The sequence below is a fragment of the Eutrema salsugineum genome, unplaced genomic scaffold, assembly GCF_000478725.1.
Source record: "Eutrema salsugineum unplaced genomic scaffold, Eutsalg1_0 scaffold_11, whole genome shotgun sequence".
In the NCBI taxonomy this organism is placed as follows: domain Eukaryota; kingdom Viridiplantae; phylum Streptophyta; class Magnoliopsida; order Brassicales; family Brassicaceae; genus Eutrema; species Eutrema salsugineum.
In genome coordinates, this window is record NW_006256901.1 from 5,455,074 (window position 1) to 5,469,263 (window position 14,190).

The 14,190-nt window shown below is 30.4% G+C and overlaps 1 protein-coding gene across 1 annotated transcript; it reads left to right on the top strand.

Annotated features, from left to right (window-relative positions):
- Positions 1-13,475: 13,475 nt before the first annotated feature.
- LOC112089757 (POU domain, class 3, transcription factor 2-like) lies at positions 13,476-14,151 on the top strand. Its single transcript, XM_024160512.1, has 2 exons — positions 13,476-13,977; positions 14,123-14,151. Exons 1-2 carry the CDS (start codon positions 13,476-13,478, stop codon positions 14,149-14,151), a joined length of 531 nt encoding a protein of 176 aa, XP_024016280.1.
- The last annotated feature ends 39 nt before the right edge of the window (positions 14,152-14,190 follow it).

Genomic DNA, 14,190 nt, shown 5'->3' on the forward strand with positions numbered 1-14,190 from the left:
AGAGAAAAGAGAGAGAAAGCTGGTTCGTTGATTTAGAATTTTTTTTTTTTGTTTAATTGGTTTTTTAATGTTGGCAAAAGAGAAGAAAAGAAGGAGATGTATTTGTGTGTGAACGTGAGAAGAAATAATAAAATACAAAATCTGGTTTGGTTCACTTATTATAAACCAGTATAATATCATTTTTCATTGGTAAGGGCAGCAAGATAATTTCCTCTCCTCAAACTCAAATAAAGAGCTACTCTAAAATAAAGTGCTATAACCTGTAAATACAAAGTCAAAAAGAGTCATACAGTGTAAACAACTCTTTTTTTAATTGTCAATCAAATTTGTTTCTCTTTTATTCAAAAATGTCCAATTCTTAATTTGTAGGATGAGTTTTGGGTTTTGTAAATATTAAACATATTTTGACAACGTTTGACACATAATAAATAATGATTATGTGTTTTCAATTCAGATAAAACTAATAATATATAATGCCTCAATCCATTTTCTGTAATTAAGCAAAAAAAAAAAACAATATGCACTACAATATGTAAAGTTTATATCAATAAATATTTTTATAAAATAATTTTACTTAGTTAAAGATCAAAAAATTCCATCGAGGTTTAATTCTTAGTTGGAGAATTAATTACAAAGTACTCACCAAATAATGACAAGGAACGATGCTATAAATGATGAAGGAAAACTAACGTGAGGGGGATCTTGGACCTTTTGCTCAGAGTGAGCAAGTCTATATTTTTTTTAGTTATTAGTCTATCCTCTTCTTACCATTTTTAATCCGATAGTGGATTAGGGCCTAGATGAGTAGATGGATTAATCGAGACCTAAACAGGATTTGGATGTTGACTAATTATTTATTTATTTATTATATAACTTATACATATAATATGAAAATTACGGTGGTTAATAATATATTATTCCAGAATAAATTTCAACAAATCTAAAATTATAAGGTTCAAACTCAAATAATTCACATATCTATACTATTAAAAGATAAGCATGTTTTATGTCCAAACATAATTTATTTAGTTTTTTATTATTATGTTTTTGGATAATTTTTATTAATTTATGTTACCAAACATATTAATTTAGTCAAATATTAATATTTTTTTATTATATATATAAATTTAGTTTCGAAATTTAATATTTGTTGAGATTATTTTAAATTTTCTTAAATATAAATTAGATTATCTACAAAAAAAATCAGTTATTATCTTCACAAAATTATTAAATCAGAGATTAGTTTATATTTGATTTGAATATTATAATTTAAATTATAGCTATACTATTAAAAAAATTATTAACAATACCAATAATGTTTTCAAACTTAATGCACATATTTTTCATTTATTAGAAAAAATATATCTATAAAAATAGTTATATCTAAACTCAACAAATACAAATTATAATACGAAATTTAATTAATAAATAAAAAATCTTGTGCGGATGCACGGATAGATACTACTCTATATACTTATTTGTGTAGTGAAAAGCTTACGTATCGCGTTCACAGCGAGTTTCAGCGTTTTTCGCTTACGTGTCAGCTCCAGAATTAGTTTTGGACGCAAAAAAACCGTTTAGCCCTATTTCCCAATTACGTGTCATTTTTTATTGGTTCTCATGTGATAACGTGTTAAAAACAACTTAAAACAAACCAAACTAAATTAATGTGGTTTAATAGTTAATTTCGATGTCAAATCAAACAGTTTTTAAAATAAGATTAAACCGAAATTTAAAAAAAAAAAGAATTTACCATTTCTAATGTCTTCAAAAACGTTTAGATAAAAAAAATATTATTACCATTTCTAATATCTTCAAAAACGTTTTTATAAAAATAAATTAAAAAGACATAAAAATTTTCCATTTCTAATAACTTCAAAAACGTTTTTATAAAAAAATTAAAAACAAAATTACCATTTTTAATATCTTCAAAATAATTCCATTTCTAATATCTTCAAAAACGTTTTTATAAAAATAAGTTAAAAAAAAAAGAAATTTACCATTTCTAATATCTTTGAAATAATTCCATTTCTAATATCTTCAAAAACGTTTTAATAAAAATAAATTTGCAATAAAAAAATTACCATTTCTAATATCTTCAAAAATGTTTTATAAAAAAAAATTAAAAAAAAAAAGAAATTTACCATTTCTAATATCTTCGAAATAAACAAACTAAAATTTTTAATATCTTCAAAAGCATTTTTATACAAAAAATTTAAAAAAAAAAAGAAATTTACCATTTCTAATATCTTCGAAATAATAAAAAAAACTAACTAAAATGTTAACAAAAATCTAGGCAAGGATTTCTTATGATTTAGTATAAATATAAGCCACTTATCAAGTTTTTAATCACAACTTTCACAATAGTTAAACGTCTTTTTTCTTTTTTTATTCTAACCAAAAATCCATGGAGTCATCAGGTAAATCTATATTAATGTTTTTAAAAACAAGTATTAACATATATTATGTCGATGATTTTTTTTAAAAAAGTTTTTTTTTCAAATTCTTATGTTGTTATACTTTTGTAGTTGTAAACAATCCTTCAAATCCTACAATAACTACATCTCAAGAAAATCAATTTTCAAGCTGGCTTCAATGTAACAATAATTATTCAAAAGTTAACTCAGAGTTTGCTTCTAACTGGGTCTAAGATCAAAGTAAAAAACAATGGAAACCATGTTTTTTCGGTGATGATGCTGAGTACTTTGAAGCTTTTTTAGATGCAAGCGAGTGGAGTACCCCATTATGTATAATAAAATTATACTTAACTCTATTAAATTGTGATGCTATGGTGAATCCTTCATTTTTTAATTCACTAAGATGCATGATTTCTTTTTTCTGATTTTAGGGAATATTACTTTTGGAGCTTTTTTAATTAAACATTTCAATTCTATATTGTTATTTCTATATTTAAAAAAATAAAGTTGCTTAATAAATTGCGTCCACTTTAAAATTTGCAAACTACCAAAGATTGTTTGGGCCCATAAAACTTCGTTTAATTATAACAAACTTCTTTAGTAGTGCTCAATAATTAGTTTTAATTTTTACCAAATTAGAAATTAATTAATCTTATTGATTTACGAACATTAAACACACTACCCTAAACCCATACACGTATTCGATTTAGGGTTATTGTAGAAACACGGTACAAATTTGGTTTAAAAAATATGTTTTATATAGATTATTGCTTAAGGAAATTTATGTTTATCTTTTAAAAAATAATTAAAAAAGAAAATAAATAAAGATAGACAAGGAATAAAAAAATCGAAAATCTTGATCAAAATACATTGATAATAATACATGTGTGAACCAAAACTCGCACAACCAGAAATTTGTTTAAGGAAAACTAAGGGATCGGAAACTTCTAGGGTTTATCGTCAAGAACAGTAAGATCGAAAGAAATTTTTTCTTGCTGTAAAAGTGTTTAGTTCTTATTGCTTAGGGTTGCAAAAGTTACAGAATGAATTGTATACATCGTCTATTTATACTAATTCTCTGAACCGCCTAGCCGAAAATTTTGGGAGAGATTTTCGGAATATTTCCTTATCGCCTCGTGCGGCTCACCGCCTTTGTATTTCACCTAGGGTTTCTATGGGTTTTGTCTTTCAAGGCCTAGGTTTGGCCCATCAAAACTTCTCCACGGCTCGGCCCACTTGCCATTCGAATCGCAACGTGATTCGGTCCACCTCACCGAGGCGCGGCTCGGCCCAAGCATGTTGAAATGCGGCTCGGCCCATTCCTCACGATACAGCTCGGTCCACCTGCTTTCTTGCACAGCTCGGCCCACATGACATCCTTCCCGCGGCTCGGCTTACTTGTTCCTCTTCACGGCTCGGCCCATCTATGCACAGCGTGGCCCATCTTTCCTTATTCACGGCTCGGCCCATTCTGCCTTTCTCCACGGCTCTCCCACTTGTCTATCTCCACGGCTCTCCCACTTGTCTTTCTCCACGGCTCTCCCACTTGTCTTGGTAAGCGCGGCTCGGCTGATTTGTCTTTCTTCCATACTTAGTCATTTTGAGATGGTTTTATCCGCTTAGGGTGAAACCGACCCCAACAATACAAATCTACAAAAAAGTTAAATTACTAATATACATTATATAGATAATTGCTTAAGGAAAGTTTATGTTTATCTTTTTTAGCCCAGGTGAGGTGTTTTGGAAATAAAGATGCCGAGGCGTTTCAAGAGGGTGCCGAGGATGCCGAGGCGTTTCTTGTTCAATAACGCCAAGTCGCAGTTTAAGTCAACGATAAGGTGATTCTGCTTGATAATGCCGTTTATCTTTTTTTTTAAAAAAAAGGAAAATCTATAATAATCGTGACAACTCAAAACCTCAATACAATATATATATATATATATATATATATATATATATATATATATATAAAATCATGACTAATTCTATAAGGATCTGCTTTAAACAAAATTTATGTTTATCTTTTAAAAAATAAAAAAACGATAAATAAATAAAGATAGACAAGGATACAAAAAATCGAAAATATTGATCATAATACAAATCTACAAAAAAAAGTTAAATTACTAATATACATTATATAGATAATTGCTTAAGGAAAGTTTCTGTTTATCTTTATTTTTTTTTAAAAAAGAAAATCTATAATAATCGTGACAACTTAAAACCTAAATACAATATATATATATATATATATATATATATATAATCATGACTAATTCTATAAGGATGTACTTAAACAAAATTTATGTTTATCTTTTTTTTTAAAAAAAAAAAAGATAGACAAGGATACAAAAAATCGAAAATATTGATCATAATACAAATCTAAAAAAAAAGTTGAATTACTAATATACATTATATAGATAATTGCTTAAGACCAGAATATTTTAATTAATTTATCGTGATATTAATTTATCTATAAATTATTAATTATTAATTTATAAAGAAAATTTGCTTCCCGTTTATAATTTTCTAAACATTTTTTTGGAATAATATTATATTTTAAAAATTTAACAAATTTTGTAATGTAAATTATGTTTAACAATCATAACTATCACAATAAAATATTTTTAATACCATATTGGATTATCCATGTAAAAATATACATATTCATAAGTTATAAAATTTATAAAAAGACTGGCTACTATCTGTATTATTGATGATAAAATTGAAGATAACACTACAATACATTTAAAAACATTTACAAATAAGAAAATCAATTATCACATTAAAACTTATTATAAATTTTGAATGTATATCGTAAAAAAACAATAAAAGCTATTGATATAATAATTAAAGAAATACGATCCAATGAGATTTCAACCTTAAGTACAAGCAAACACATTACTCATATTTTAAAATACTATATTTGCATATATTTATATAATATAATTATTAATTTATATTTTTATTGTGACCATATATTTACATAGGAATTTCAATAAAATTATTATCTTATTATCTTATTGAATTTGATGGATTTTTACATTATCCCGACTTGGGACCAGTAAAATTTATTAATTTATAGTGATTATTAATTTATCGAGTATTAATTTATAGAGGTTTTACTGTATATATATATATATAATAATGACTAATTCTATATTATTGTGCCTAAAACTTAAAACCTAAATACAATCTTCATTATTATATAGGAGTGCTACACTATATATTATCTTTCATTTGATAAAAATAGCTAACAAGAATTTTTTTCAAAAACAATGCACAACAATAAAAATACAATAAATAAAGGAAAAAAATATATAAAAGTTTAATTATCAAATATATTCCCTATCATTATCCTATTAAAACAAAATAAGCAATACATAAAACGTCAAACATAATAAATACTGAAAAACTATAAATCCAAACCAAAAAATAATAAAAGAAACAATATATGTCTAAAAATGTAGAATAATGACTAAAATATATTAAATCAATTAAAACAAAATTAATTCCATACAAACATACATTTTTCTAATTTTTTAATTATGTTATTATCATCGTCTACAAAATAAAATGTATAGTCAATAAAAAAATAAACCAAATAAAACTACTCTTATATTTTCAAAAAAATCAAAAAAAAATTATATCAGTTCGGGCAAGGCGCGGGCAAGTTAACTAGTTATAAGTTAAAAACCTAAAACAGTGTAAAGCAAAACGAATTAATCCTAAACCTTGTTTGACATCTTACTTTTACTCTCTTTTTTGCTTAATTTTTTTCATATGTAAACAAAAAAATTAACTAAAAGTTTTAGCCAAATGTTAAACTAGAGAGATTTGGGCCAATTTGGATCGATTTCGACGCCTGGACTGGGATCCCAATTTATCTCACCTATTTTAGAAAAATCATTTCAATTATGTATATATGGGCATAATAATAAGATCACTTTCACGTTTCTCAGTTGAAATCATTCTTCTGCATATTTACACTTGACTTCTGCATATTCCCCTGGAAGCTGCACTCCAATTTTTATTCATCGTGAACTAAATTTTATCAGATTTTAGCACTCGAATATATGTATATACTTTTTATAACTCTACCAAATTCTTAAAAAAATCGACGATATCATGTCAGTAAAAGAAGAAAATAGTCATTCTCCGTTCACAAGTCTTTTTCATCTTCTATCCGAGAATATTGGTAGGGTACAGCCAAACACAGTGAGGAATACAAATTGACCGGAGATATTCCTTCTGATGACGTGATCAAAAACAGTACAGCATCAAATTCTCGATTGGGCTGAGATTCTTATGGGAATCGAAGATAACTCGATTGAATTCCGTATACAAGAATTAGATCAATATACATGAAATCCAGCTAATTACATCGATGCGTTGTAGGAACGTAATTTCTCCAATATGAGCAAACTGATAATTTGTAAAGAAATTACATAAACAAATTGGTAAACATAATACATGATACCGATAGAGGAATTAGGAATGTGATTTGCGAAATCAATACGTATCTCTTTCCTTGATTCCATCAAGCCCCGGAATGTGACGGTTGCATGGCGTTCCCAAATTTACAACTGCAACTATTTTGACTTGCATCTAACGAACGATTTCTGGGTTGTACTCCCATTGAAAAATTAGAGAAAAGATGAAGAAAATGAAGAGATTGTTTTTCTCATTTCATGGTAGAAAATGAGAGACCATTTTTCGTTGGTCTAAAAGTAGGAAAATATGCTCATTATGGAGAGGAGTGGTTACAGAAGTTCTCAATAAACTTGAATCAATTTCTGTTGAACTATCTTAAGGAAACAGAGTTTTGTTCTTCAATCATTTCATGTTTGTTTAGTGTTTGATTTGTAAGAGACAGAAAACTGAACAACTCCCTCATTCTTTCATGATAAAAAAAAAACATAAAACACACTTGCAAGACTTATACAACACAGCTTCTTTCTCTCTATTTTCACCTGTCACCACCAGCTCCCACTCTCCTCTTTTTAGCTGTAGGTAATGACTAACTCTTACGCCAGCTACTCCACTGTTTCAACAACTCTCCTACAACATTCCTACAACTCTTTTACACATAGAAACTAACTAGACATTGACTAGATTCCTTTAGTTCGGTTTGATTACAAAATGACATTACTCAACACTCCCACTTGCCATTTTGTCATTCAAACCGAGCTTGTTACGAAGACTTTCATAGTTCTCTCCTCCCAAGGGCTTGGTGAATATATCAGCCAATTGATCTTCACCTCTGCAGTACTTTAGCTGAACCTCTTCGTTTCTCTCATAGTCTCTGACCACATAATACTTAATTTGAATATGTTTAGTCCTTCTATGTTGCACAGGATTCTTTCCAATAGCAATAGCTGAGTATTGAATAGATCCGCCAGTAATCTCCTTAACCATATAGCCTGGTTTGATGTTTCACACAACGCCGTATATTCTGCCTCTGCGGTGGATTGGACAACTGTATCTTGTTTGCTGGTTTGCCATGAAAAGATTGCAGATCCTATGCTGAAACAGTATCCGGTTGTCGACTTTAGATCTTCTTTGCATCCTCCCCAATTGCTGTCTGAATATCAGATGAGCCTTGGTTCTTGAACTGAAGTGAACTTTAATCCTATATCAAGCGTTTCTTGAATATACCTGAGAACTCTCTTAGCTTGCTTGAAGTGTTTGATTCTAGGTTCTTTCAGATACCGTGACAAGTATGAAGCTGAGAACATTAGGTCTGGTCGAGTAGCAGTTAGATACAGCAGACCTCCCACTAGACTTCTGTAGATCTTTGGGTCAGCACGCTCTTCTTCTTCATCTAGACTCTTGATTTGAGGCGTCAATGGTGTTTTCATACTCTTGCACTCCTTCATATTAAATTTTTCCAAAAGCTTTTTTGCATAACATTCTTGAGAAAGAGTGATTCCTTCTTGTTGTTGAATGATCTCCATTCCTAGAAAGTAGTTCAGTAATCCAAGATCAGACATCTCAAATTCATTCTTCATAGCTGTTTTGAAGTCCTCAATCATGCGATCATCATTTACAGTGACAATGAGATCATCCACATAGATACACACCACTAGAATCTTCGCTTGATCTTCTTTTGTGTACAATGCATGATCATTGTCGGTTCTCTTGAATTTTCTTGCAAAAAGAATGCATCAATCCTGCTGTACCATGCTCTTGGAACCTGTTTTAAACCGTAGAGGGCTTTATGCAGGTGAAGAACATGATATTCTTTTCCTTCTTCTTCAAATCCAAGTGGTTGCTCGACATATATCTCTTCTTCAAGTTTTCCATTTAGAAAAGCCGACTTAAAATCAAGCTGAAACAGTTTCCATCTTCTTTGAGCTGCATCAACAAGAATCATTCGAATTGTTTCATGTCTAGACATAGGAGCAAAGGTTTCTTGGTAATCAAATCCATACTGCTGCGTGAATCCTCTTGCCACCAACCTTGCTTTGTGCCTTGCCACATTGCCCTTTGCATCCAGTTTTAGCCTGTATATCCACTTGACTCCAACCACATTTTTGTTTTCAGGCTGTTTGACTAACTCCCATGTTTGACTCTTGACAATCATTTTTATTTCCTCTTCCATAGCTTCTCTCCACTCTTTGTGTTTAGCAGCTTCTTCAAACATGGCTGGTTCTTCAAAACTTGAATAACACCCTTCACTAACTGCAGAGAACTCAATGTTTGCATACGGAGCATTGAGGTAAATGTCTTCAAGGGATCGAGTCTTTCTGTTTGATTGACTTGAGCTTCATTCAGGTGTATCCACATTCGGGCTCAAGAGACTTGGCTAAGTATCTCTTCTCTCTCTAAACTCGTCACTGCTTGACTCTGATTCATCACCGCTGGGACTTTCATCTATAACATCTGGTTCAGATGATAGACTCACTTGTTTGATCATTTCCTGTTTGTTCCAATCCCATTTGCTGTTTTCATCAAAGATAACATCTCTGGAGATGTCAATCTTCTTTTCTTCTATCAGATATACTCGGTAACCTTTTGTTTGAGAGCTGTATCCAATAAATATCCCTTTCTTTGACTTATCTTCCCATTTCTTCCTCTTTTCATCTGGTATATGTATATAGCATACACACCCGAACACCTTCATATGGTTTACTGATGGCTTTGTTCCATTCTAAGCTTCAAGTAGAGTTTTATTCTTAAGAGTTCTCGTTAAGACTCTGTTTTGAACATAGGCTGCAGAGTACACAGCTTCGGCCCAAAATTTTAATGGCAAATCCTTTGCTTTAATCATGGCTCTGGCCATCTCCACTAAGCTTCTGTTTCTTCTTTCTGAAACTCCATTTTGTTGAGGTGAGTAGGCTGTAGTCAGTTGCCTCTCTATGCCATTTTCTTCCAAGAAATTTGTGAATTCCCTTGACAAGTATTCAGTTCCTCTATCTGTTCTAATCTTCTTGCTTTTGCAGTTGGATTGATTCTCAACAAGGTTCTTAAATTTTTTGAAGGTTTGGAAAACCTCTGATTTAGCTCTCAAGAAATAGACCCAAACCATTCTTGTTGCATCATCAATGAAGGTGAGAAGATACCTGTTTCCACTGAAGGAGGTATTTTGTATTGGTCCGCATACATCACTGTGTATCAGCTCAAGCTTTCTTGTTGCTCTTGATTGAGATTCTTGTGGAAATGAGTCCCGGCTATGCTTGCTGATGATGCAGCTTTCACATTTTTCGTGATTCATTTTGAACTTAGGCAAGCCCACTACCATCTCTCTTGACTGCATCACTTTCAGAGTTGAGCTTCCTATATGTCCAAGTCTTCTATGCCATAACTCTGCAACATCATTCTTAGCCACCATTGCAGTCTCTTCATTTGAAGGCCATTTGATATGAAAACTCTTGTTCACCATCGAAACTTCACCTATCTCTCTCCCAGCTTTATCATGGATGATGCAGCTGTTTCCTTTTCCTTTTGAGATTAACACCACTCCATTTCCAACTCTTATTGGAACGTTTATGCTTGTGTTGATTTTGACAAACATTTTCTCATTTGGCGTCATGTGGTTTGTGCACCCACTGTCTATGAGCCATTTGCTTCCTTCACTTGACTCTTCATCTTCTTGTCTAGCATTGAACATGTGATATTCTTCTCCTTCATCATGTTCATGAGACAGTTGAAGTTTCTTTTCTCTCGGTTTGGTGTCTTCTTCGATCACCCTCTTGTTCATCTTGGTTTCTAGAACCATCGCCTTGGTTTCTCTGACCGTGGCCTTCTTCTTTGCTGAACCTTATTGGTTCACAACTTCTTTCTTGTTCAAAGAGGCTCCATGAATCATCATGAGCTCTGATACCATGTTGAACTATCTTTAGGAAACAGAGTTTTGCTCTTCAATTTTTTCATGTTTGTTTAGTGTTTGATCTGTAAGAGACAGAACACTGAACACCTCCTTCATTCTTTCATGATAAAAAAAAAACATAAAACACACTTGCAAGACTTATACAACACAGCTTCTTTCTCTCTGTTTTCACCTGCCACCACCGGCTCCCACTCTCCTCTTTTTAGCTGTAGGTAATGACTAACTCTTACACCAGTACTCCACTGTTTCAACAACTCTCCTACAACACTCCTACAACTCTTTTACACATAGAAACTAACTAGACATTGACTTGATTCCTTTAGTTCGGTTTGATTACAAAATGACATTACTCAACGATTTCTTTATTCATGAGGAAACTTTACAACTTAACCATATTTGATTGTATATTGATCAGATATAAATCTAAAACGGGCTGCAAAAAGAATCATTTTCGTCTGTAGGCCCATGTACCAAGACCCGAGGCTCGAGCCCGGTCTGGTATCGATATAGTTTATCTAAGAATTTTAAACTTTGTTATGAGTTCTCCATCCTCTATACATTAAACAGAAATAATTTAGAAGCCATTTTGCTGAGGTGTCATTTCCACAATTTTTTTTAGCTTTTTCTATTTAAACAATTCATTTTGTTCCACCTTCTAATCTTTTTTTTTCTTATTTAGTTCAATCCGCCAATTATATTTCTAATTCTTAATTATTTATTCTTTATGTATTTTCCTTATTTAGTTCAACCATACTATTATCTTTGAAATTCGTTATTGGAATCTGATTTTATAAATTTACTATAACGTGCAATAAGAAAAAATACATAAAATTCTTTATTTTAAATTAAACAATTAAATTAATACATTAGAAATTTAAGATGTCAATTGTAACAATCTATACTATTAAAGGAGAAGGGTGTTTTGTGTCCAAACAGAATTTTTACTTGATTTCGTATTACTCTGTTTTTGGATAATTGTTATTTCTGTTACTAAACAAAAATATTGATTTTAATTTAGATTTACTAAATAAATTAAATTAATATAATATTAATAAAATAATGTATTTTCAATTTCTATTTTAATACAAATCTGAAAATTTAGTTTTTAATTTAGTTTTTTTTTATAAATTTACTTAAATATAGGTTATATTATCAAAAATTATAAAATAAGTTATTATTATATCTTTACAAAAATAATAACCCAGATATTAGTTTAGATTTCATTTAAATATTTAATTTAAATAATATTTTTGATGACAATATTGAAAATAATATATTATTGTATATTTTTATTAAATAAGTATAAAATTTAAATATTTAAAATATACAAATAATATGAACGGACATGTTAAATGTTTTAATAATCTCGATTTTTTTTGGATTAATATAAACGAGCATGTTATAATAATGTTTTTTAATTATGATATTTTCAGATTAATATAAACAGATGGGTTAGAAGAATAGTTTTCTAATTACGATCATATATAATACTAAAAAAAAAATCAGTAGAAATAAATTATATGTAAACAAATTTTTTATTATTTATTAGAAAATAAAAATTATATTATACAAATAAAAAATAGTAAATTGTTTAGGTGTGGACGCACAGACTAGAATGTAGTTTATGATATTACAGATGATTAATAGGCTTAATTGTTTATTTTATAATACAATATTTTTACTTTTCGTTCATTCATTGTAATAATTCGAAATTATTATAATTCGACATATTTACATCAGTTTAATAATTTATAAATTAAGTTATCATCATTATTTACGTAATTCCTTAATATCTTTATAACATATTACAATAATTATTCATATTAAATAATATCAATATTATAAAAAACCATATTTAAATGAATTAATAAATATGTTACTACATTGTTCAAAATTTTTCATCTTATTAAAAATTAAACATACATTAAAAATATTAGTCCCTAAATATTACAATATATATCAACGTTTAATTATTTTTACTTAATTTGCAATTTATGATCCACATACACATATTTTAATATTGAAAACAAATATAATACAGATCTTTCTATCTATAATAACTTAATTTATTTGACAAAAATGTTATCAAATTCTTAACATTCGGCGCATTACTTTATGAAGAACTAGATTTTGATCCGTGCTATGCACGAGATTATGTTGTAATCAGTTTAGATATCTAGTTTTAACGTATGTAGACAAAAGATATTTATAAAATAATGATTTATATTATCACTACAAGAAAACAGAGAATTAGCGACTGAATGTAGCGACTGATATACTAGTCGCTAATTTTCACGACTCATTGGCGACTGATTTGCCTTTATTTAATGACGCAGTCACAAATCAGTCGCGAATTAACGACTAATAAAAATAGTCGTAATTGAGTCACCAAATAATGACTAAGTAATGACTACTAGATAGTAGTCGGGAATTTGCGACTGCAATTTTTGGTCCAAAATAATCAAAAACCTAATTAAATCCAAATCCAGCCCAAAACAAACACTTATCCATTTTCCACAAACACTTAACCATTTTCCTCGATTCACTTTTCTTTCGACAAACCCCAATCTCCTTTTCATCTTCAATCTCATCTTCAATCTCCTTCAATCTCTGTGTTTAATCTCATTTCCCAACATTCAGTTCTTCTCTTAACCAGTTTCCCCTTCCTTAAATCTACAAAATTTATTTCTATTCCCGAACTTAAACCCTAATCTCAGTCGATAATCTCGATGCCTGGCACTGGAAAGAAGAGAGGACGAGGAAGAGGAGGTGGAGGGGGAGGTGGAAGGGGAGGTGGAAGGGGAGGTGCATCTCCTTCGCATGCGAGAACCCCATCCCCTCTTCCTAACCGATATGATTTCACTCCGGAAAGGACATCCAAATCTCCACCACCGCTTGTGCCCACATGCCCACCATCAGTCTCGGTGAGGGATTATCCACGGCCAAATCAGCTTTTCCAGCACTCACAGAGTCAACGTCAGAGCTCCGACTCTCAACCTGTCAACTCTCCATGGTCTCAACCTCGCACCTCTCCGCCGCCTCAACCTGTCAACTCTACACACTCTCATCACCGACCCTCTCCAATGTCTGAAGAACAAACATCTCCAAAATGTGAAGCTCACAACTCTCAAGCGGGTGAAAGAGCCACCTTTGAAGAAGAAGAAGATCTCTTCCCAGCCAATCTCGCGGAAAACCAGATGCGAATCCTGAATGCATTTCTCACTCAGCCTGGTAGGGAAGCTTACACGACAGTCCTCTCTCCCATAAAGAGGCCAAATACAACATGGTATGCATCTCACTCTCAACTTTGTAGCCTTTTTTTTTTTTTTTTTTGAAGAATGTAAAATTTATTAATCAAAAAAACGTTTTTACAAAGAATGCAACTGGGAATCAAATGGTGATTGATCTATATTACATAATCGACTTTCTAAATAAAATTGTGTT